The sequence below is a fragment of the Hydra viridissima genome, unplaced genomic scaffold, assembly GCF_058129835.1.
Source record: "Hydra viridissima isolate aposymbiotic clone 2 unplaced genomic scaffold, HvirCarnegie_v1 scaffold_4, whole genome shotgun sequence".
NCBI lineage: Eukaryota > Metazoa > Cnidaria > Hydrozoa > Anthoathecata > Hydridae > Hydra > Hydra viridissima.
In genome coordinates, this window is record NW_028324303.1 from 2,506,468 (window position 1) to 2,531,477 (window position 25,010).

The 25,010-nt window shown below is 29.3% G+C and overlaps 2 protein-coding genes across 4 annotated transcripts; both read left to right on the forward strand.

Annotated features, from left to right (window-relative positions):
* The first annotated feature begins 544 nt into the window (after positions 1–544).
* LOC149889409 (uncharacterized) lies at positions 545–3,994 on the forward strand. Its single transcript, XM_090086241.1, has 2 exons — positions 545–1,802; positions 1,948–3,994. The coding sequence occupies exons 1-2, from the start codon at positions 1,398–1,400 to the stop codon at positions 3,850–3,852; spliced, it is 2,310 nt and encodes a 769-aa protein (XP_089942367.1). The 5' UTR covers positions 545–1,397; the 3' UTR covers positions 3,853–3,994.
* Positions 3,995–10,540: 6,546 nt separating this feature from the next.
* LOC145183305 (uncharacterized) lies at positions 10,541–22,954 on the forward strand. 3 transcript variants are annotated; one of them, XM_090085014.1, is made up of 15 exons: positions 10,541–10,793; positions 11,873–11,942; positions 12,103–12,668; positions 13,629–13,797; positions 14,005–14,091; positions 14,338–14,421; positions 18,044–18,225; positions 18,951–19,093; positions 19,877–20,037; positions 20,212–20,398; positions 20,982–21,168; positions 21,267–21,580; positions 21,701–21,897; positions 22,082–22,160; positions 22,371–22,954. In XM_090085014.1, exons 1-15 carry the CDS (start codon positions 10,660–10,662, stop codon positions 22,634–22,636), a joined length of 2,826 nt encoding a protein of 941 aa, XP_089941140.1. In that variant the 5' UTR covers positions 10,541–10,659; the 3' UTR covers positions 22,637–22,954. The 3 variants fall into 3 exon arrangements, with proteins under 3 accessions (XP_089941140.1, XP_089941141.1, XP_089941142.1); XM_090085015.1 differs by having other exon boundaries at positions 12,103–12,664; positions 13,634–13,797; XM_090085016.1 differs by having other exon boundaries at positions 10,546–10,793; positions 12,103–12,664.
* Positions 22,955–25,010: the final 2,056 nt, after the last annotated feature.

Consider the following 25,010-nt stretch of genomic DNA (forward strand, 5'->3'; position numbering starts at 1 on the left):
CTATAAATGGTTTGAATAAAAAAGTTATAACTCTTGAAAATAAAGCAAAATAAGTTGTAACAATAAGTACGTTTTTTATTTTTATAAACATATTACGTCATATTGAGAGGGCGCAGCCAAACTGTGTTTTTGTTTACTAAAACCAAAATTTTTATTGATTAAGCGTTTTTGCAACCTGCAACCTAGAATAGTAGTAATTCTAGAGAAACTATTTTTTGCATTTAACAGAAGCTGTATTAAGAATTGGCGTTTCGTTTTTCCGTGTTTAAAGCAGCAAAGATTATGGGATGACAACTCAATAACTTCTATTACACAGTATCTTCAAAAATAGTTAAAAGTATAAAAGTTAATCCTCCTCCTACCATCATTAGGGGTGTTCAAAAAAAAAAAATTTCGAAAACACGAATACACAACAAGCTAAATTTGGGGCAAATGTAAAAAAAATACGATTACAAAAAAAAAAAGTCAAAAATATTGAGATTTACCTTGTGCTCAAGCGTCAAAACCCCCCTAAAAATGCCCCAAATAGTACCCTCGTAGCAAGGCTTTGAGCACAAGGTAAATCTTAATATTTTTAATTTTTTTTTTTTTTAATGTGCTCATAATAATCTATACTTTTTTTTAAAATTGATGTGTATCCGTGATTTTTCTTAAAAGTTCTTTAAATTTAAAACGATTTTATGCAAAAAAACGAAAATATGCGCATTTAACAAAAAAGAATGCGCAATAATTCGTACTTATTTTATTTGTTTATATTCACATTGTTTGGTTTTTTAATCATTAATGTTTCTTTTGTTATTTGATTTGTGTACTTTGTTTGCATTTTTCTTTTGTTCTCACTTAATAAACAATTATATTACCTGTCTAAAACTTGTAAAAAGAAAAAACTGACAATTGTAAATTAACGTTAATGTATATTGCGAAATTCTGCAGTAAACATTATAGTTTCATCTCATATTTTGAAATTAGTGAACGTCATTTCTTTTAAAATAGTTTTAAAAATTATAATGGACAATTTAATAGAAAACAAAGGAGAGTCACAAAAAATGAAAGTTTCAAGTGCAAATAAAAGTAAGAAACTATTAAAAAGTGGCAATGAAAAGCGAAATATAAAAACGAAAAGAAACAAACATTTTATTATTGAGAAAGTGAAACCAGCAATACCAAGTAACGAATTTGTTTTGAGCTTTTTTTAATTTTAAATATCTAGTTTAGGATATAAGACTATAGTTAATAATGTGAAATCTTATGACTATAAGATTTCACGTTGTACAAGAGCAAACTCAACCTGAATATTTTTGTTATTAACTTTAGTTGATCAACTGCCAACTGGATTAGATATTTTACAACACATAGCTTTTAATAAGTCGACGCTTTCTAAAACCTCAAAAAAGTCAATGATAATTGCATGCTCGGTAAAAAAAGACAGAAAATACGAGAGATGTGTTGAACTGCATTGTAGGTGTATTCTAAGCAAAATCAAGGGTCCCTGGCTTAAAGCTGGATTCCCTCTTCAATCAGATAATAACTTGATACAAAAGCTGAATAAGTTGAACAAAAAATATTTGAATTTGAAAAAAAACATGCACAGGAGGTCGCCTTTAGAATTAAAAAAGCAACAAGACTTTAGAAAAGAGCTGGGAAAAATCTTTTGGGCAGGAATAGCTGACTTACAAAACTGGATAAAGAAGGACAAGAATAGATCAGACCTAGATAGGAAAGAGGACCTAGATTTTTTATACGATCAAGAACACAACAGAAAGTTATTTCTAGGGCCTGAAGACAAAAAATATAGCGAGAAGGTATTATATATTATAATATAAATCCATATTATAAACCTTTTTTCTGAATTTAAAAACTCTTCTATCATTGCTCACTCTTCTCCAATTTTTCATTGGTTTTTATTTTGGGTACATTAATTTTTATTTTATAATGTATGCTGTTTAGATTTCGGAGAATACAAGAAAGAGAAATCCATCTATAAAAAATGCTGCTAAATCAGTAGAAGTAAGTTCAGAGTTAGAATTTGGTACGGACACCAGCGAAGATTCATCTTTTGATTCCGATTTTGAACCAGGATATCGGCGTTCTATAGAGTCAAGTAGTCTTATAAAAGCTGAGATCCCAAAAGATATTATTTCTGGTAATGTTGCTCTTATTGCCACAATTACTGATATTTCTCCAAACGTTTTGACAAAAGTTACTGCTGCAATCCTTGATAGTTCTGGGGTTGATCTTACAAATGTAAATTGCAGCAGGTCAACAGCATCTAGAAAGATGAAACAAACAGCTCATGAAATGGCAGTTATTGCTAAAGAAGATGTCGAACTTAGCATCCGAGCTTCTCCCTACCCATGCATTATACATTTTGACGGAAAGACACTTTTTGAAATTAATAATGGAAAAAAATTAAAGCATGATAGACTTGCGGTTCTGGCAACTATTGATAATGACTCCCATCTTCTCGGAGTTACGCCATTACCCTCTTCATCTGGAGAAGATCAGTACAATGGTGTAATGAAAGTCTTAAAAGAGTACAATCTCGAATCAAAGATTGGATTACTTTGTTTTGATACCACATCAAGCAATACAGGAATACATAAAGGATCTTTAATAAGAATATCTACTGAGTTAAATAAGTATCTAATTCTTTTAGCTTGCAGACATCATGTTTCTGAGTTGAGAATCACACACTTTTGTGAGGCTATAACAAATGAAAAAACTACGGCCCCCGATAACCCTTTGTTTAAACATTTCAAAAACTTGTTTGAGCAGCCTAATTTTGAGTACAACCCATCTATGTTAGTAAAATTTGGTTGGGAAGAAATTAAAGGAACCGTTGTTGAAAAAGCTGCTACAGAATCTCTTGAGTATTGTAGATCTTACTTATTGAGAAATAATATTGTACGGGAAGATAGAAAAGAACTTGCAGAGCTAGTGGTCAGCTATCTTTCTCCTTCTATCATTAAAATTCGAAAAACTGGAGCGGTTCATCATGCAAGATTTCTTGGGAAATCTATATATTATTTAAAAATGCAAATTCTTTCAACTCAAATTGATTTTATTCAAAAAAATAGAGAACATATTAAGGTAATAACTGAATTTATAGCTTGTTTTTATGCAAAGTGGTACCTGCAATCAAATGATACAATCAAAGCTCCTTTTATGGATGTAACTGCTATTCATCAAATGCATCAGTATAAAGCAGTATGTGCAGAACCATTTGCTGTTGATGCTGTGTTGAATTCTTTATTTAAACATACATGGTATCTTGACTCAACTCTGATTCCTTTAGCCTTGCTGGATGATGGTGTTGCACTCGAAGAAAAGAAAAAAATTGCTGCTGCAATATTATCATTTCCAAAACCTAAGTCATGTTACTTTAAAACTGAAAATAAGCAAAAAAAAGATATAGAAAAATTGTTGAAAATTGAACTTAACATTCATCAGCAAATTCCTAGCTTAGCTTCTTTGGTTGATGAGTTCTCTTGGTTAATGTTTGATATGATCGGAATAAAAGATCAACGAGTTGATGATTGGCTGACCTTGCCACCTCAGTATTGGCACACGCAATCAACATATAAATTATTTTTAAATTTTGCAAAAAGTATTGTTTGTGTAAACGACCACGCTGAAAGGGCAATTGGAATGATGCAACAATTTGTTCACCGCTACAGAGACGAGGAAGAAAAACAAAATAGGCTTATTGCTGTGGACAAAACTCGCTCAATTTTTAAGGCATCAGGCAGTGAATCTTTATTAACCAAGAAACAAAATAACAAAGTTATAAGCAAGAAAAGAATCGCAAAGGGATTACTTAGCTTACGCTCCAAAATTCATAAGATAGCTTGAACTTTTGTATTTATATTAAAAAAATATTTTTTAAAGATACAAGTTGCACGTAATTTAAGTTTGTATCATTCAATCAACCTATAAAAAAAACGTTTTTCTAAAAAGCTTAATACAAATAAAATGAAAACCAAACACTGTGAATATAAACAAATAAAATAAGTACGAATTATTGCGCATTCTTTTTTGTTAAATGCGCATATTTTCGTTTTTTTGCATAAAATCGTTTTAAATTTAAAGAACTTTTAAGAAAAATCACGAATACACATCAATTTTAAAAAAAAGTATAGATTATTATGAGCACATTAAAAAAAAAAAAAATTAAAAATATTAAGATTTACCTTGTGCTCAAAGCCTTGCTACGAGGGTACTATTTGGGGCATTTTTAGGGGGGTTTTGACGCTTGAGCACAAGGTAAATCTCAATATTTTTGACTTTTTTTTTTTGTAATCGTATTTTTTTTACATTTGCCCCAAATTTAGCTTGTTGTGTATTCGTGTTTTCGAAATTTTTTTTTTTTGAACACCCCTAACCATCATAGCTAAGCCAGTGTTAATGAGAAAATGTCTTTCTAAGGTAAAATTTCCAAAGTTACTGCCAAACGTATGTTTTTAAATTAAGTGCTATCATAAGTGGGGTTTTCATGAAATTTTATCATAAGTGTGGTGTAGGCTGAGATGTTTTTTAAACTAAAAAAAGATTATACCTAAAACATTGAAAATAATTATTTCGGTCCCAGCCAATTAAAATTCTATGAATAGGAAGCTTCTGTGTTATATTAAGATCACTGGGGGACTGGGCACCACTGGAGAAAACGGCATCTGCATTTTTGTGTTTTTTGTGATAATTTTTTTTTTTACCGATTTTTTTTTCATGGACAGTTTTTATAGATTTTTTTTTTTCATCTAAAATTTGATTCAAAAGAAACGTCTACCTTCAATTTATGGCATGTGGTTTCTTCAAAAGTACGCGTCCACTAAAACTATGCACCCGATAAAAGTATGCGTCCGAAAAAAGAAACAATAAAAAGCGCTCACTTCATATTAAGAACATGCGATCAGCCGTTGCGATACGATAGAAAACCGTTACGATAGACAAAAAACGTTGCGATAGACAAAAGAAATATTTATAAAATAGTCATAAGATTTAGCTCGTCTGGAAGCAAACAATTGGCCATTGTTTGAACATATTGAACATGATTTTTTTTATTCCAGTTCTCCGTCTTTGCAAAAATTTTCAAAACTCTGAAAAATTTTACGAACCTGATACTTATATTGTTGTATAGGAAATTGAATACGAGCTTAAATGTCACTACCCAAATTGGTCTTATGAATTACTTTTTACCAAACGTTGCATATGCATCAATATTTCTAGGAAAAAGTATGATATTGGGAGCAAGTATGGAGGCACAATGGTCATCAAAGTGCCAAAAGTCTTTTAAAAGGTTGCACAGTTTTTTCCGGGAAAAAACTAATTACTGATTAAGAAATTCTTAGAATACCTATACTCTGTTAAGCACATATCCTAGAAAAACACTTCATATATTTTCTAGAGTTGAGAGGTTGCATCCATGTTGAATTTGGAGAGAGAGGGGGGAATCTAGCTAAGTTTTAGACTTGTTTTTTTAAAACTTGAAAGCTTGAAGCTCTTAACTTATTTAACTACGGTTTTTTAATTTAAGCCACATTTTGCAAATAGTTGCTGCTCTGCAAGAACACTCTTCTTCTTTCATCTCTTTTACTGCTCCCCCCAACAGAAGTAAAATATTGTATTCACCATTTCTGTGACGTATTATAATACAGACCTAATCAGCGTATTTTCAGTTCAGTTTTATTTAACCCCAGTTTTTTATTGTTTATGAAAGTAAGTAGAGTAAGTGATTCTTGCAGAGCAGCAAATAGTTGCTGCTCTGCAAAAACACTCTTCTTCTTTCATCTCTTTTACTACTTGAAATCAAGATACAACAGCTTTATTGGTTTTTCTCTCATATGTTTGTTAAGGTGGAGACATTTTTACAACCTTTTAATGCCTGTATCATCAAAAGATCAACATTTTTGTTTCCTTGGAGAAAGTATTGCTCATTTTGCTAGAATCCTAGAAAATCCCTTCCTTCTCCCCCAACAGAAGTAAAATATTTTATTCACCATTTCTGTAACGTATTGTAATACAGAACTAATCAGCGTACTTTCAGTTCAGTTTTATTTACCCCCAGTTTTTATTGTTTATGAAAGTAAGTAGAGTAAGTGGGTAGAAAACTTTAAACTTTACTTTTTTCAAAAATATAGAAAGCTATGTTTAGCAATAAGCTGTTTGTTTTAGGATATAAATTAATTCTTTAAAAGAATGACCCTCTTCGTTTAAATATTTCAACGTTGTAAATTTGCATGCTTTTGGATTATTTTTGTTCATTTGTACAGACATGCAGGTATCTCATGTTCTTAGTTCTATTTAAGAATTTTTTTCTGCAATTATATTGGATGCAACCAAATATTTATATTTGTAAAGTGTTTCAACTAATTCTTAAATATCATGGTTGGTTACAATCTGTTAAAACGATTCTTGGTCAATATAAAAATGTTTTGCATAAATTGGTTGAATAAGCAACAAGTAACCAGAACTTAAAACAGAAACATAATCTGCCTGAATTATCAATCATGCCTCTTAAAGGATTAATCAAGAATAGGCAGAAACAAGCCTTTTCCTGAACCATGACAAGTTCTCAAAAACGCACACAACTTCATCCGTAATCAGCTGCAAGTTTAATGTACTTTTTTTTACTATAAGTTTGTTAAGTTTATTGTTTCCGAAAATGTTTAAACCAATCAAATGATGAAGCCCGGTCCAACTTACTCTTCCGGACCTATAGATTCCAGGGATTGCTGCAAAGTTTGCCACCCCTTCTTGAAAAACGTTTTTGGGCTCAACTTTTTATTTTTTTTAGTTTTGTTTTTTCGTGTGGTTTTTGCGCTTCACCAATTAAAAAGTTATAAGGAAGTAAGAGACTTTTATTCCAAGAACTCTCTTTCTTCCTGGGATTCCACTATCGAGTCTTTTTGAATTCTTTAAAGCCAATCCTAGTGAATTTAGCTTTTTTTTTTTTTTTTTTTTTGTGCTGTAAATCTTTTTTGACTAAATCCGGCTCTAATTCTAATGAAAAATATTGATTTACGGTTAGACAGGTCAAAATATGTTTATTACCTAAAATTTTAGTTTATTACTTTCATTATCTTAAGCATAAGTGACCATGCTCCAAACCTTAGCTCTTGAAAATGCAAAGGGTTTTAAAGTTACATTTTATTGCTTTTCATTATTAAGCTTCTGCAAACATCGTATAAGGTATTCTGAAGCATCAAAGTAATCTGCAGCATATTTTTGAAAACAAGATTCTGGTATGAGGCGCAGAGCCTCTTCATAACTTGACGCAAAGTTTGCAATGTGCCATACTAACTTGTCAATCACTCCGTGATATTCAGCGATATATTGATATATGGAAACCTAAAAATACGTTGACCAATAAAGTAGTTTTTGTTGTAATTATCCAACTTGATTCTTTCAATGCCGATAGATACCTAGTATATCTGGTATCTTTGTAATAGTATATCTGGAATCCAAGATATACTGGTGCTAATGTCTTGTACCGTTGGTATAACTGGGCTGACACCTAATATTTTGCAATCAACAAATGCAATTCGTTGTTTTCTGATCTCGTTGTTAGTAAGACTATGGAGACAGTCGCAATTAAAAAAGCACAGCAGATCCTATGGAAATATTTTTTTCATGGAACTTTTTTTGCAACAAAATTCTTGTTTGTAAACTTTCACATTAAAAAAAAAAACTTTATTATTATGACTTTTATTTAGTGCAGCTTTTTAGTTTAGCATTCTTTGAATAAGAATAAAATTTGTTAAAACCCATTTGTTATTTGCTGGTAAAATTTAAAACGCTAACAGAAAGTAACTTTTGAGTTTCCAATAATTTTACTCTTGATAAAGATTGTTTGTTTACAGCCCTAAAATAATTTACCTGGTTTTTTAGAGTTACAGCCCTAAAATAATTTACCTGGTTTTTTAGAGTTACAGCCCTAAAATAATTTACCTGGTTTTTTAGAGTTACAGCCCTAAAATAATTTACCTGGTTTTTTAGAGTTACAGCCCTAAATAAATTAACCTGGTTTTTTAGAGTTACAGCCCTAAAATAATTTACCTGGTTTTTTAGAGTTACAGCCCTAAAATAATTTACCTGGTTTTTTAGAGTTACAGCCCTAAAATAATTTACCTGGTTTTTTAGAGTTACAGCCCTAAAATAATTTACCTGGTTTTTTAGAGTTACAGCCCTAAAATAATTTACCTGGTTTTTTAGAGTTACAGCCCTAAAATAATTTACCTGGTTTTTTAGAGTTACAGCCCTAAAATAATTTACCTGGTTTTTTAGAGTTACAGCCCTAAAATAATTTACCTGGTTTTTTAGAGTTACAGCCCTAAAATAATTTACCTGGTTTTTTAGAGTTACAGCCCTAAAATAATTTACCTGGTTTTTTAGAGTTACAGCCCTAAAATAATTTACCTGGTTTTTTAGAGTTACAGCCCTAAAATAATTTACCTGGTTTTTTAGAGTTACAGCCCTAAATAATTTACCTGGTTTTTTAGAGTTAAAAGGGTAGCAAGTCGAGCGTTACTCTGGAATTATGATGAAATTCATCAGCAGAGTTGTATATGTAGTTCTTGGGTATTAACTTATCTAAAAATTGAAAACAAACAAGATTAAACATAGTGGCTCGCTAGAAATGGAAATTTTATTAAAATGATAACAAACCATTAGAAAGAAATTGGGAGAAAGCAAACACTTTCATATTGAAAGCATCTTATGCATCTTAATATCTGTATTGTTTTTATTAGAAAAATCTGAAAAGAATTAATGGAAAAAAAAAAGGCTTGGTGTAACTTTTTAATTATGCAATTAAGCTTAGTAATTATGTAGTTATGTGATATATTTTTAGCACATAGTAATTTGCTTCCTGGAAATTTAATAATAAAGTGTATACTTTTCCAGGTTCCAAATAATGTGTGGCCAGCCTGTAATAATTTTAAAAGATTGCGCATTAACATAGAGTACTCATTAGAGTGGATTTTCCTTAATTGGATTAATTTTATTATTTTAATCGAGAAAGGAATATCCATCAAGATCTTCTAAACTCATTGTAAAAGAATAACATAGAAACATTTGAGGCTGCCCAATGGTCTTGAATTTTTATAGGATGCTGCTGTTAAAGAACATTTTAACATTTAAAAGGACTTTTAGTTTGCATAAACTTTGCAGAATATATTAATCCATTTATGATAAGGTATTGTGCTTAATAATGCTTAAATGAGAAATGTAAAAATTATATAGTGTTGAATTGTCGATATCGAGAGGGGGGTCTAAAAAATTGCTAAATTCCCCAATTTTTTTAATACTTATTGATATCAAAATGCAGAATGTCAAAAATAGGTTGTCGTGTAATTGTTTTTATTTATTTAAAAAAAAACAGAAATATTATTAGATTTTCAGATTTTGTGGTAATCCGTAATAATTTACGCATAATTATGCTAAATATGCAACTTGGACTCTGACCGCCTTAAGAATGATGTTTCGTCTGCCAAACAAAACAACATTCTTTCATAATATTGGCAAATATGTAAAATAAATAAATTAAATTAAATCTCTTAATAAATAATATTTACTTAGTAAATAATACTTACTTTTGTTAAATAATATTTTCTGCTATAAATTGTTAACAAACATACACATATGCAGCCATTCATGCATATATACAAAAATTCAGATTTAGTATGTCATTGGTAAATCTTGAATATTTTGTGTAGTTTCCTTAACATAAACATGCTGAATTTTTAAAATCAAAGCAAAGAAAAATATTTGCTATGACATCTTTAGTGAAAATTTTCAAATTTAGGACTTAGAACTTTTTTTAATTTACAATTTATTTTTGAACCTTGTTAGGAAATGTTCAAAAAAACCATCCAGCTTGAGATGCTTTTTTTTTTTTTTTAAAGAAAAATTCTTTTACCAGACTTAGTTTCCTTTTTGTTGAGCAGACTGAGATGAATATGAAGAAGATTTTTTTTTTTTTTTTTTTTTTGTTGTTTATATTATTTTTACTTAACCATAGTTTTGATAGATTACATCCTTAATAAAAACATTTATATCAATGTATTAAGTGTTGATATTGAAACCACATTTTTAGTGATTTTTTTTGTTATCTTTTTTTTTATATTATATACTTTATAGCTTATCAGCAATTCTTTTATTAGTAAGTTGAAGTAGACTTTTTCTATTAGGACTGTAATTTTGTATCGAGGCACCTGTACTTCTTAACTATCACATTCTTTGACAAAAAGCAGCAGCAGTTGTAAATTGATAAAAGAAAATTTGAATTGTTTACATGTTTATAAGAAAACTTGAACTATTAAACCTTGAACAATCTTCTCAATAATAGCTTTCTTGGGCAGATAGCTTACTGGTTCTTATCCTGAAGGTCTTTTTTAAAAACAGAAATTTAAAAATAAAACCTATCATACCCTTGGTGATGTATTAATATTGCATCATACATAGATAATCCATTGTTGCTTTTATTATATAACATTCTGGCAGACTCTTTGTGCATACAAACATTTAAAGAACTAATATTTTTTTCTATATTTATGTATAATATTGTTTACATATAAGTAATGATAATTCTAATGGTGTTAACAATAGATAGAAATGGAAGTGGTGTAGAATGTACCATGTTAAGTGCTCTTTAGTACTGGTACTATGATTACAGCAGCACAAGTTTTAAAAGAGACTCAAGAAGCTTGTGAAAAGTTAGAAAGTAATTTGGCTGAGGTTGCAAGGAAACACAAAAGTCTGCAAACAATTGGGTATCTGGACCCTTCACTTGTTGAAAAGTAATTATGTTTAGTAATGTGAATGTATTTCAATGTGGCACTTGTTTAAAGTTGCAAGAATGACACAAATATATTTATCTTAGAACTCAGTGTACTTAGGTTTAAAGTTTTTTTTTTAATATTTGGAATTTGTATAACTTTGGTAATACCTTTGCAGAAGCTAAAAATTCCTTATGACCATTTATTTTGATTACACCCTGTTTTACATTTATTTGGGAGTATTTCTTGGCATAGATTTAACTTTGAGAGCAATTCTTTTACATAATGATCTTTTGTAATTTATGATGAAAGTTTTTAGAGCAGTAGCAAAAAATACCGTTTCTAACTTCTTAGAATTATGTGTGTGCTTTCACAAACTTTTCTTTATTTATTACTTTTTTACTTTTAGGGGTATCACTTCAGATCTTTGCTCATCTAAGGCCATAATTATGATAAACGTTGCTCATCTGAGGGCATCATTATGATAAATATTGCTCATCTGAGGGCCTTACTATGATAAACTTTGCTTGCCTGCCTCTTTTAATGAGCTGTTTTATTCCTGCTAAATTTGCTTTTCTCATAAAAATTTGATGTAAATATCATTTAACTACAACCTATTAGTTTTGAAAATATTCATTTCTATAAAATGGATTTAAACAAAACTATATCCTTACCTAAAAATACAAACATCATAAGGTTGCATCACTGGCTATGATAAGTTCTGTGTTATTAAAGTTAGAAGTTTTTCACAATTTTGCATTACTAGTTTTTAATCATTGAAGATTATTTTGTTCTAGTTATAAATAAAATTTTTTCACTTTTGTAAAGTATTTAGTTTTATTCCCTGATTCTTGTTGGTAAAAGTGTTTAAAATACTAACTTATCTCCAAAGGATTTGATAAATACTTTCTCAGTCGATTAAGCTTCACCATTATCACTTTTATCACTTTTGTTTTTATTGTTTGTTAGATCTTACATAGCCCTATAATTTAAGTAAATAATTGGATCCTTTTTGTAATTTAACTTAAGTTATAATTTGCTATGTAAAATTAAAGTTTGGTTATCATTTAGTAAATATTTTTTTCTCGTTTCATTTTAAGAGATGCTGAACTTATGCGAATTCGCAAAAGTGTGGATAAAAAAATTAAAGAAATAGAATCTGAAATTCATGTAAGTTTTGGTTAGCACATTGCTCTTAAATTTGTATCAGTCTTTTGGTGTGCAATTTGCAAATTTATAACATGTTTTACAAAATATTGGAATTAGTGAAAGTTCTCTACACTACAAATACTCTAAAGTTTATAACTTATGAAAAAATTTTTTTATTTAGTTTGAGCTTCTGGAAAAATCCAAGCATTTAACAAAGGCAGAAAAAAGAACAAGAATACCCCTATCTCAAAGACAACTTTTTTCTCAAAAACAACCTTTACCTGAAAATAAGGTTTTTTTATCTCAAAAATTCAAGCAAACTGTGCCAAATATTCCATCAAATATATCTGCAAGTTTTAAAAACTCTGGGAAATTATATGTTGAAAAGAAGATAAAGCCGAAATTGAATTCAAAAAGAGTCTTTGATCAATTTGTTGCACAACATTTACTCGGCAATCAGCCGCAAAGAAAACACCTGCGATCACCAACAAAGATCACTAATCAGCCAGGAGTTCTAAAAGCTGCAAATAACCTAATCATCGAAAGTTCTGTAAAAAATACCTTCAAAAAATCTAAGAGTAAAGAAAATTTTCAGCCTGAATTAAACTTGTCTTTAAATCCAGTGTTTCACAATTGTTTTATCAAAAATGATCTGTTGGGAATAGCTATACCTTTAGCCAACCCTAATCAAGATCCTAATGGGAGGCTTCCATTAGTTTATGAGCCTGATGGTGTGAAAGAAAGTTTGTAATATAATTTGTTTGCTATTTATTTCTTTATAATTTATTGTATTGATATTCACATTAAGAATGAAAGTTTTTTTGAAACAATTTCATGCTATTTTGAGTAAAACCAACAAATTTAAATCTAATATATAAAGCCCAAAGTTTGTATATATGTGTATGTGTGTATGTGGGTGTGTTCTTTATACAAATCCACAGTTTTGATCCTATCCTTACCAAACTTTACACACAGGTCTAATTTTTCCCAGGGAAGGTTTTAGGCCAGGTTTGGACCACCCTGGACTTCATGTTCAAGGTACTGCCGGCTGGAACCAAGTTCCAGCCCCCTCCAACCACTCCTTGCCCCAGCAAAGATGTGATTATAGAGCTAATAATTTTAATAGTTTTTTCCAGTGAAAACCAAAAATTTTGTAATTGTGTCAGCGGTTTTTTATCATGATTTTTGAGGGATACTTTTGGAAAAGTATATGGTATAAATCAATGAGAAAATTTGTAAAGTTTTTGTTTGGAGAGAAGATTTTTGTGATTTATCAATGTGTTTGTTGCAAAAAAGTTTCATCACCATTGTATGATTTAGTTCCCAAAAACATGACTACATACCACAAGTTCATTTCTGATTAATACAGTAAAGTTTTATATCTAATAGCTGAAAAACCTGGCATAAAAATACCATTGTCTCGCGTATTCCAACTAGACAAACATTTAAAAAAATTTTCACCAATTGTATTTCTTTAATGTATAGCAATACTGTATTTTTGTTGTTTTATAAAAATAAAATTGTTTCTTACTCAATTAAAGTTAAATTAAACTCAAATTAAACTTAAAAATGAAAGTTAATAAGATTTTTATAACAAGCAAAATCTAGTTATGTAACAGGTTCCATCTTGTTGTGATAAACACTTACCTAATACAATTAAATTTGCACTAACTTAGTTCTTTACTTTAAATTATCTTACTTTTTTAGTTTAGAATCTGACATGAAAGTTCTACATCATGTAAAAGGACCGAATGTTGCAGTTATTAATGTGAAATCTGACTCTTTATTGGAAAATGAATCATCTTCAAATCTTAAGTCTCGCTTGAAGGCTAAAGTTCAGCAAAGGATAAGAAACAAATTAAAAATGAATTTACAGGTAAATTTTAATTTTTTTATTTTTTTATTTGTAGTATGACTTTAATGTATTGTCTTAGCAGGTTACATAGTAACAGGTGGGAATGAAGAAAGATGTCCAAACATTTAAAAATGTATATATAACCAGAATAATTAAGCCAGTTTGTTTTTATAAATATGTAAGATGTGGTAAAATGGTTTAATTTTTTTAATTTTTGTTATGCTTTAGACTTTGCCCAATATTGATATTGACACCAGTGACTTTTCCTCTTCTACTGGTGAACAAAGCAAAATTATTGAAAATTCGCAAACTTTGGTATGTTTTAAGAAAACTTTTGGTTTCAGCTTTAGCTTTTAGCAACGTAAGATTTTGTAGTTTAACTATTTGATAACTCTGGCCCAGCTTTTTTTGTATCTTATTCATTTTTAAGCAATTTACAAGATAAATTGCACCATTAAAGATTATTTTTGATTTTTATTCTCTGATTGCTTTTTAATGAAATAAAAATTTAATGAAAAGTTCCTTTTAATTTTATAATTGTTTTTGTATTTAAATCTCAAGGTAAAAGATTCTAAATGTGAAGAAGATGAACTTTCTTATCACTTTCAAGCACATAACCCTACTCAAGATATGCCTATAGAAAAAGTATGTTATTTCTCTAGAAAAAGTTATAATAGAATATTTCTCTGCCTAATTTGATTTTTAAACTAGTTGTTTGTTTTTTCAGATGCTTTATTTATTGATAAGGAATACCACATATAAGACATATTAGGGTGCATCAAAAACCCCCTCTGTAAAAAGTTTACTGTTCCTATGTTTAAAAGATTCTATTGGTTCTAAAATGTAGTCTTACAGCTCCTGTAATCATTAAGAGTTTATTTAGGGGGGTCCACCTTAAAGTCATAATTTTCACATTTTTGAAATTTTCTTAGATTTTCTTCCATTTCTGCAGATTTTGTTCTTCAAATTTAACAAATTGAAAAGTTCTCCTACATTTTAGTTTAATGTCTTAGGTGTTATAATTTATTAACAATGACATCTACTATCTAGTGTTTTCATTACTCATTCAGTAGATGTTGCCAGAAATTAAACAGAAGTTGCATTTTTAGCTTTGGAATTGTTTTCTTTTTAACAAATATTATCGAAGCAAAAGTTTGGGGAAGATTAAAAAATTGCCTGCCAACATCTTACCAAGTATTGTGTTGTTTGATATATCATTTAAATGAAAATGGTTACAAAAATCAAACAAGATAGGAATTCTTAAAACTTGTTTTGGAAAAAATTAGAGTATTTTACAAGAACACAAACATGTCAATGATTACTGATCATAAAGCTTGTGAAAGAATAATTAAACTTAAGATGAAAATGCAAACATTCCAAACAAATTTAAATCAATGCCAGCATCTAATAATAAGATCAAAAAGATGGAAGACTTACCCCAGAAACTTTCAATTTGGCCCAACAATGCATAAAAACTTATCAAGAATTCAGAAGATCTGAGTTATCAATGTTCATAAGCTCACAAAGTCAAAACAGTTTGTCAAGGGAAAATGAAAACTGGAAATACAAGTTGTACAACTTTTTGTGTTACTTTCACACTCAATGACAAATGACAGTAGTAACAGTGGTTCAGCAAAAAGCAGTAAAAGGGGGTGTGAATCATTAGAAGCTGTAGAGGTCAGTTTCATCAACAAGAATCAGAAGTCACCCAGTATGAAAATCCTAAACTTGTTACATTAAAAACTCATAGAGATCATAGTTGGATTATTTATGATTTCTTAGTGTACACCATTTTTAAAACTTTTATTTCGGATAACATTTTGAAAACAGGGTAGTTACACCAGATTTAAGAATTAAACTAAATTTTTCAGTAGTTACGTACACTACTCTAAAATTCTACTTTTTAATAGGATCAACCCCAGATTTTTCCTTCCTAAGTCCAAAACTATGAATTTATATTTTAACATTTGAAGATGACACCTGCACACAAAGCCAATGCCTTGATATCAGAAGCAAGTAGTGATTGCACCAAGGTTTGTTATTTATATGTATCTTTTATTAAATCAAGACGACCATTTGGACATAAAATTACAATGTATTTTAGGGAACAGTGGATTGGTCCAAAGCTGATGCCAGTACTATCAAAATAAATTAAATTAGAAGAATGTCTTACTGTTGTTGTTGGCAATTCTTTGAAACTCAAACTATTAGATGTTGCAGCATATTAACCTGGAAATTATCACAAGTCTGGTGATATTACTTTTGACCTTTTGTCTTCATGGAATTGTATGAATTCAATTGTCAACATGGTATTCAACACAACAGTCTCTAACAGCAGCATGCATAACCATCCAGGAAAATTTGGGCAAAGCATTATTTTAGCATGTTGTCACAATGTTGAAAATGTTAACTTATCTTGCATATTTGGCTATCTACAGATTGAGGATCAAAAAAGCTCCTGTTATCTTTTTTTTTTTCAAGAATTAAACAGAATTTTGAACTCCTCCAATTCAGATGGACTGATGGACTATTGGCTTTTTTTGATTTTTCAGGTTCTTTTAAAACTGCACTTAGTTTTATTGATAGTTGTAGATCTAGTGTTATCAATCTTGCTCATTCAGAATTGTTGATTCCAAGATAGTTTCAAATGATAAATCCAAGATACCTAGAGTTTATAGAGCTATGCACTGTTCCTAGATGGAGAATCAGCAGGACACTCAGTCAGATTTAAGAAGAACCAGGAGAAAATTTGTTTGTTTAAGCAACAAATTCAAATATTGCCAAGAGGTACCATAACTACATAATACCAAGTCTCAAAGGTGAGGGGGACTTTGTTAACTTCAACACTTTAATTTATAGCTCTTTGTAAATGAGATGCAATTCAACTGTAGATGGAATGACTTACAATTATGTAAGTAACTTTTGAGGTATGAAATGACTTACAATTATGTAAGTAACTTTTGAGGTATGAAATGACTTACAATTATGTCAGTAACTTTTGAGGTATGAAGCTGTAAACAAAATAGTTTCAAAGGGTCCAATTAAGCATTTTAGTTTGCATCTTTAGTATTTAATATGTGAAATGATTCCTCTTGTTCTCTTTAGCTTTAAAGTTCCAGCAGAAGAGTGTTGTGCTCTTGCAGATCAATTGCTAGCATTTAAACATAAAATAGATCTAGAATCACCTTGGACAAGGTTTTTACAGGATTCAGCAAAAGATAATTTCTGTTGATTATTAGTCTGTCCACAAGTCTAATTAATAGCCCTTTCAGATCTTATTGAATCAGACTCATGGTTTATGTTGTACATTCTGTAGTTAGATCCACAGTTCCTGACAGAAGAAGTTAAAAAATCCAAAAATTCTCATATCAAACTCCTTTTAACAATCTGCAAGCACTGTATGTCATGAATGACTGCGGAACAAAGAGTCAAACTAAGCTTAGATTTCTTGTTCTATGGTGAAGTACATTATCAGAATGTGTTGCAAGTTACTGAACAGAATAGAACAAAGTAGTAAAAAAGCAAAAGAGTTGCAGAAAAACTAAATTTTTAAGCTTATGTTTATTCCATTTGTCATGCAGAAAAACCCCATGTTTTATCTTAAATAAACTTAAAAAGTAAAATAAAAAAAAATCTAAAGCAGTTCAGTTGGAGACAATACATTTATTTGATTGTTTTAAAACTCTAGAACCTACCCAATATGATAAACTATGTATACAATAAATAAAGCAGAAGTTGAATATTATAGTTAAAATGGTGGACCCTCTAAACGATGTTTAATCTTTTTAAAGCTTTGCAGTTCTCTTTGCAGTTGCTTTATTTCAGCAAATGGAATAAAAATACTTTAGGGACAAACATATTCTGCATAGTTTTAAAACTCATGTGTGTAGGGGGGGGGGGGCATTTGATGCACCCTAATATGATATTTGGGTGCATCAAATGCCCCAAACTATTATTAAAACTATGCAGAATATGTTTAACATGTATATGTAATATATATATACATTTGTAATATATATATATTAATATATACATTAATAATATGTATATACATATTAGTAATCCATATCTATATATCACATAGATACATTTCATATGCAATAGAACTGTAAGCATTAAGTTTACAAAAGTTAAATTGAACACCAATAATTTGTATAAGTAAATAATAATTGTATAAATAAATAAAAAGTTTATAAGTTATAGTAATTGATCACAAATAAAGTTTAATTTTGTCAGTCAAATTTTTTATTTTACTTTTTTCCACTAGACAATTGATAATGAAAGTGAAAGCTCTTTTAATGACGGCTTCTGTATATCTGGTTGCCAGCAACCTTTTAAACCTGAAAATGAAAGTGGTCCAACTTTTCCTCCAACACATGTTAAAAGTCAGCCACTGTACAATGTTCCAACTTTATCTGCAGATGAATTACAACTGCATGCCCAAGAATGGTACAATTTGTCATTCTTATTCAATGTTATACATAATGTTGCACATAATTGTAATGTAGAGATGGAGTGAACTTGATTTTTAGCTAAATACCCAACCCAAATACTCATTAATGGATTCTTTTCAAATAAGTAACAGTTCTGCCACTGAACATTTGTACTTTTCTATGTTTTCCATCTTAGGTGTTTTATTCTTAGACCACTCAATTCTTCTTGATGATCTGTTCTTGATCTGTTACTTATTTGTTACTTATTTGTTACTTATTTGTTCTTTGTGAAAGTTTCTAAACACTTTAGAGCTTTAAGTAAGTTATATTGCACTGCTAAATGTACAAAACTGGCTATGCTATGTTTTTATGTGTGTGTGTGTGTGTGTGTGTATGTTTTTTATGACTTTTTTCCTAAAATCTCAGTCACTACAAATTTTTATATTACTCTAAGTCCAAGTTTTTTTTTTGTTTTTTTTTTGTTTGTCTTTTTTTAATTATATGATAATTATGCTTGTAGTAGCACTAAAATAAGACACAAATAACACAAAGTGACACTAAATTTAAATTTACTTACTTTTAATCAAAAAAAAGTTTGTGCACAGTGTGCATTTTAGTCTAAATATCCAGCAAACTACAGAACATTTTATTTTTTTGAGCTTTGCTAATTGTTCAATCCATCTCAAGTACAATGCATTTTTATTTATAAATGCTACAAATTTTGGTAAATTAATTATAAAGGTTGGAGCATGAGTTATTATCTCGACTTGTGAGTCAGATGAATATCAAAGCTACTGATCCAACTCTTAAAGAAGTTGTAAATACCATCAAAGTACAAAGTGTGTTAAATGAAGAAGAAAATAGCGATCCAAGTGACTGGATAGGTAACATTTCAGTTTTAAGTTTTTAATGATCAAAGTATAAATTGCTGCAGTATTCCTATCACTCGGCATACTGATATAAAAAATTAAGTTACAATAGTTATCTATAATAATCGTTATAGAAAAAATTTACATAAAATAAGTAGAAACTATATTTTAAAAAAATGTATTGTACTATCAGTTGTTAAAATAATAGCTCCCAGTTTTAACACTATGATGATGTGCAAGACTGTGTTTTGAGGTCTTGAACCAAAGTATGATATCAATGTGTTTTTATCAGAATGCCATAAAATTTATGTTGTATGTAATTACTGACACTTAGTAAAATCCACTAAACAGACTTCACTTATTGCTTTTCTTGTATGAGCAATTTGCTCTGCTCATCTTTTCTTTAAATTGTTGTTATTGTGTCATCATTTTTACAAATAAAAGAATTCACCAGGTAAAAAAAAGATCTCTCAAAATGCAATTCTAAAATAGAATTAAGATCAAAGACCATCCTTGAATAATTGTATTTTAGAAAAAAAAAAACATTTTGAAATGCAGTTTTTTTTTTAAAAAAGAAAAAAAAAGGAACTAAATTGTTCCTGATTATGATTAGATTAGGTAGCTTGTCTGAAGTTTTAGGAACATTTTGTACTAATAGAATTTGCACATGCATCAAAGTTTGGATGTATAATTGCTCTGTTGCTGTTATTATATGTAATACAATTGCATGCTGAAAAAAATTAATGCATTGATCATAAAATGCAAATGAGTACTATTAATAGACTTTTCTTTTTTCAGAAAATGTTATTGGATTAAAAGGTCTTCAAATGTTTGTGGATGCTGGGATTCCTATTGACAGAAACCTTGTTGATGAGTTAATACGTAGTGTTTTGCTAGAGATGCTAGAAACTATGTATGGGTATCCTCCTCCTCCTCCACTTAAATGTGATGATCCTCAAGTATGCTACATTTTTACATTTTTAAGTTTTTCATTTGAAAAAAATGTTTTTGAACATGTAACAAAAAACAAGTTAGTTTTTGTGTTTTATCATTTTTATTTATCAATTTTATTTATTTTTAGTTTAGTGTTTTTAAGTTAAATTTTTTAAATTTTATCTTCATTTCTACTTTAGAAAATTGATAACATTTTATCAGCAACTCCTACACCAATACTGACACCAATACAAACACCAACACGCACCAGATCACCACTTTCTTCCCCATTACCTCATCTGTTAACACCTGAAAGAAGTATTTCTGAACTAACTGAGCAATTGATTGATGACGTTGAAATTACTACAGAATCTGTATCAGCTGTTTGTAAGTATATTAAATTTAAAAAAAAAAAAAGAAAATAGAAAAAAAGTATTACTTTTATTTTAATGAATGTGTAATTTAGAGCTAAACATGGTTTAGTGAATAAATATAACTTTTTAATTTTAAAATTTTAAACATTTTACTAATCTTCGCAAATTTTATTTGTGATTCTTTTTAACAATGAGTTTTTTGTTGTTGTTTTTTTTCATTTTCATGAAAATTCTGAAGGGCAGAAAAACCTTAATTATTACAAAAACAAAGTTCATTACCTGCAACAAAAATCTCTTACAATGTATCCAAACAAGGAGCTTTTATACTGCATTCAATATAACAGTAAAAGAGATGACTCTTATAGAAGTTGGTAAAAAATAATGGTTGCAATCATTATCTAAAACACTGCATCTATTAAACACTAGTGGTTTTTTGTTTATAGAATTTCTTTAGGTTCTCTGAGGAATTTGCAAAGTTTTTCACAATAAGTTTTACTTAAAAAAACCATTTGTCAGATGAAATTTTAAAATTATTAAATTCGTCAATTATTTAACTTTGTTTAGGCATTAGATCTCTTTTTTTATGTACTTTTTAGCATTGCATCAAAATTCCATAAAAACACCAGACTCTTCTATTATCAGTTTAACTCCAGATGATAAAATCCATGTAGAGACACCTGAAGTCTCAATTTATGTATCAGAAAAGAATCAGATAAATGTAAATACACCAAGGCAGACACTGACACCAGTTGAGTCTTTGATGCAACAAGAGGATTTACCATTGTAAGTTTTGTATTAGTAAATTTACTTGGATAAAATTTTAATTTCTCGAATTATAATTTTTCAAATTTTACAAAATCATTATCTGGTTTTAAAATTAGTTCAGAACATTCATTGCAATCTGAAAATAAAGATATTGCTTCTAATCTTCATGGGATACTAGATCCAAAAATAGAGCAAGAATTGTCAGTATCACCCATATCTGTTAATGGTACCTCCAGTAACACAATTGAAACACCTACCACTTCAACTGGCATTAGTACATTTGAAGGAATATCTCTTGGAGAGCTTTTGAATCCATCTTTTGCAGAAATGTGTGAAGGAGTATCAGAGGGGGAGTTAGGTTTTCCCTTCGGAGTAAGCATGCTTAAATATTTCCAAGAACTTCCAGAAGACCTGGAGTACAATAGTTTTGGTATATTTTTTTTGTTTTTGTACAGTTATACTCAGTGTTATGTCATTGAATGATAAATCTTTATCATTCAAGGTGCCTTTACAACGATTTATGTAAAATGGAATTTTTGTATTTATTCAGATACAAAAACGATTTTGAAGAAAATAATTGCATCTCACAATTCAAAAGAAACAGTTAAAAGCAAACCAAACAGTTCTAAAGGGTTAAATACTTCTTGTTCAGTAGGAGAAATTATTCGCCCAGTGAAATCTCTCGGAGAAATAATATCTTTAAAAGACGAAGCAGAAACGAATTATGAATCATTTGAGTTTGGAGAAGTAAGCAGGGTTATTAAAACAATGTGTTTTTTTTTTTTTTTTTTTTTTTTCTTTTTTTTGCAATGCATCCTGTAGCTTTTTTAAACATGATCTTATTTTTTTTGATTTTAGTATTTTTCTTTTTTTATTATTATTATTTCATCTTTGTATTGGGTATATATTTTTTATTGGATATTTTAAACAGATTTCAACTGATGCTCAGAAAAGTGAGGGAGAGATCAATATCGAAATGTTAACAAAATCAAAAAGGAGATCTAGTGATTGTAAGTTTTTTTGATTCTTTATTTTATGTTATACCTTTTCTTTTGAATATAACCGTACCTATCTTAACACCATTTTCATTCTAATTTAAACTAATAGGTTGATATAGCAACAAGTTTTATTTAAAATTTCAAGGTTTATTAACTACACAATCGCATTTCTCTAATGATTATGATCCTTTTTTGATTTCTCTTTATGTTCTAATGTTAAAGATGCCAATAATGCCGTCGTTTGCGGGGAGGAGTCATCTACTAATGATGAAAAACGGTTTGATCAATTACAGTTGCTGAATCTTCGTTCAAATGACAACGGCAAACTAAAGCCTGTAAGAAAAAATTCTTTTCAAGATGAGCAACCTTTCAGAAGTGAAGGAGAGGTATTTTCGGGGATTCATGATACATATACAGAAAAAATTCAGTCAATTGACGACAACACTCTTGTTGAGGACGATTTGAGTCAATATGATTTGTCATCGTGAAATGAAGTTTGGATTTTAAGAATTCGTACAGAAGTTTAGTAATCTTCAGCAGGAATTGCATTTGTTTCAACTGAGTTTAATGGTTTGAAGTGATGGGAAGAAGATGATCGTGATGAAGTCACTTATCGATTCTTTACGATTTTGTCTATAAATTGCGTGTTAACGATATAAATTGCGTGTTAACGATATCGTTGTTAATCGCATGGTGATGATCTCATTATTGCCAACCAGTTTGATGCATCATGCTTGATGCACGAGGGCATCGCTAATAAATATTTCAAATTTTGTACTTTTGGTATTAAATATTATTATAAAAGTTAATTTTCCTTTTTCCTCATCTTTTATTATACAGCCTCATCTTTTATTACACGTTGGTATAAAACCACCTGGCTTCTACTTCATTGATTATAATCTAATTGCTAAACAGTTATATATGAGTATTAGTAGCTATTATATCATGAGTAGCCTAATATTGGCGGTACATTACATGAACTTTTTTTTTATATAAATTCGATATTTTGTTGGTGAACCTTAAATGAAACGCTTCTTTTCTATAAAGAAATAGTACAAGCGGGCACAGGAAAGTTGATACGGGTTGCCAATGAAACTAAAAAAAGAAAACGTTTTAACAAAAAAAAGAGGAAAGTTCAAGATTTATATTCAATAACAATTAAAGTTCTAAAATCTTCATGTTTATTAGTTTGATCCATTTCGTAAGATTGTATTTACAAAAATTGAACATCGAAAAACCACCCTTTTTAGAAATTTTATCTCTTGGATCTCAACGAAGTATGATGATGCCTGTAGGCATCACACGAGTTGGCATAAGTAAAATCCACAAAAATTTGTTTTGCCTGAAAAAAAAAAGAATCTCAAAAAAGATTTGCCTTCACCGCAACTAACAACAAAATTGTTGCTCCCTGGCGGTCGTTTTGTGTTTTTCTAATAAATTTTAGAATACCTTACTAATATTACAGCTGATTGTGGTTTTTAGTTTAATTTTTATACTTTTCTTTGAAGCTTATTTAATTATTCAAAAATTTAGTCTCCTGCTCTAGCAGTTCATCAAGAAAGTAATATTTCAGTACAAAAATCAGAAATCTCACAGTGGTTGTTCAAAAAGAAATTGTAATGCGCTCTGAGAACAACAGAAAATTAACTATTACACATTTGAATTTGTTTTTGATTTCATTTTTATTCCAACTAAATTATTTGTAACTTGGCGGGATATTTCTAACGTGGATTTTAAAAATAAAATCGGAACTTACTCAAAATACAAAATTATTGTAATCTTTGAAAAACGCAAAACATCTGTGTTTTACAGTATTTTAACGAATTCCTTTGAAAGTGTCGGTAAAGAATAAGCAAGACATAAGGTATTTTTAGTATTAATGAAAAAAGACCTCGTAATAGAATTAAACTGTTCCTATATCTCCCTGTTATGTTTATTTATTGGGGATCAACATTATATCTATTGAGGAAATTCGAATAATTTTTTTTTAAAAAAATAACATCTGGGGGAACATGCGCTACCGCCGAGTAAATGATAAGAGATTGAAGCGATAGCCTGGATTTATTGGCTCGTCGAGTAAAAGTGATGCATTTAGACAACTTTTTGGCCCCATTTTAACGACAGCCATTTAAATCAATAGTATGCACTGTTTCACTTTTATTTTTATGAAGACATTTAGGCTCTTCATAACCGATTTGTTTCGACGAAATTTTTCTGTAAAATCTCAATTTCTTTCATCCCATTCAAATAACGATACTTAAGATAACATTGCAAAAAAAATCATCTGATAACACCGTTAAAGACTACCTACGCTCGAAAATTCCTTAAGACATTTGTAGAAACTTTTTTTAAATTTGCTTTATCTGCCGGAAAAATACTAGAGACTTTCAGATTATTTAGTTTTGAAAAATATTCGTTTATATTCGTCTTTCGAATATTTACTGAAATGTCTTGTATACCTTTTTATACTTCTTCGAAAGTCGGTTGCTTATCACGGTGTCAAATAGAATTTTATTAATTATTAAGTTGGATTATTGAGAATTTTTTTATTATTAATTTCAGTAAAAATTACATGTGTAAGTATCTCTGTAATTGGCTATTTTTTTTTTTTTTTAATTCTATTAAAACATAAAACTGTTGTTAAAAACATTTCAAATAACCAGCTCTGCAAGATTGCTTTTAATCTTGAACAGATAAAAAAAAAAAAAAAAAAATAAGGCTGAGAAAACATTTGTTTGTTATTGTTTCGACTTCTGCATTGCTCATAACAAAGCTAAAAGTAAAAATTACTGAAAAGTCCTCATTCTTTGTTTATTTCCATCGATATATTACAGCCTCAACGTGTTCTTCATTGGTTAAAAA

Bases quoted from the DNA above. Each gene is read 5' to 3' on its own strand.
- LOC149889409 (XM_090086241.1), top strand. From the start codon at position 1,398: ATGATAATTGCATGCTCGGTAAAAAAAGACAGAAAATACGAGAGATGT. The intron at 1,803-1,947 runs GTATTATATATT...TATGCTGTTTAG, and splicing joins ACAAAAAATATAGCGAGAAG to ATTTCGGAGAATACAAGAAA.
- LOC145183305 (XM_090085014.1), top strand. From the start codon at position 10,660: ATGATTACAGCAGCACAAGTTTTAAAAGAGACTCAAGAAGCTTGTGAA. The intron at 18,226-18,950 runs GTACAATTTGTC...TTAATTATAAAG, and splicing joins CAACTGCATGCCCAAGAATG to GTTGGAGCATGAGTTATTAT. The intron at 19,094-19,876 runs GTAACATTTCAG...TTCTTTTTTCAG, and splicing joins CGATCCAAGTGACTGGATAG to AAAATGTTATTGGATTAAAA.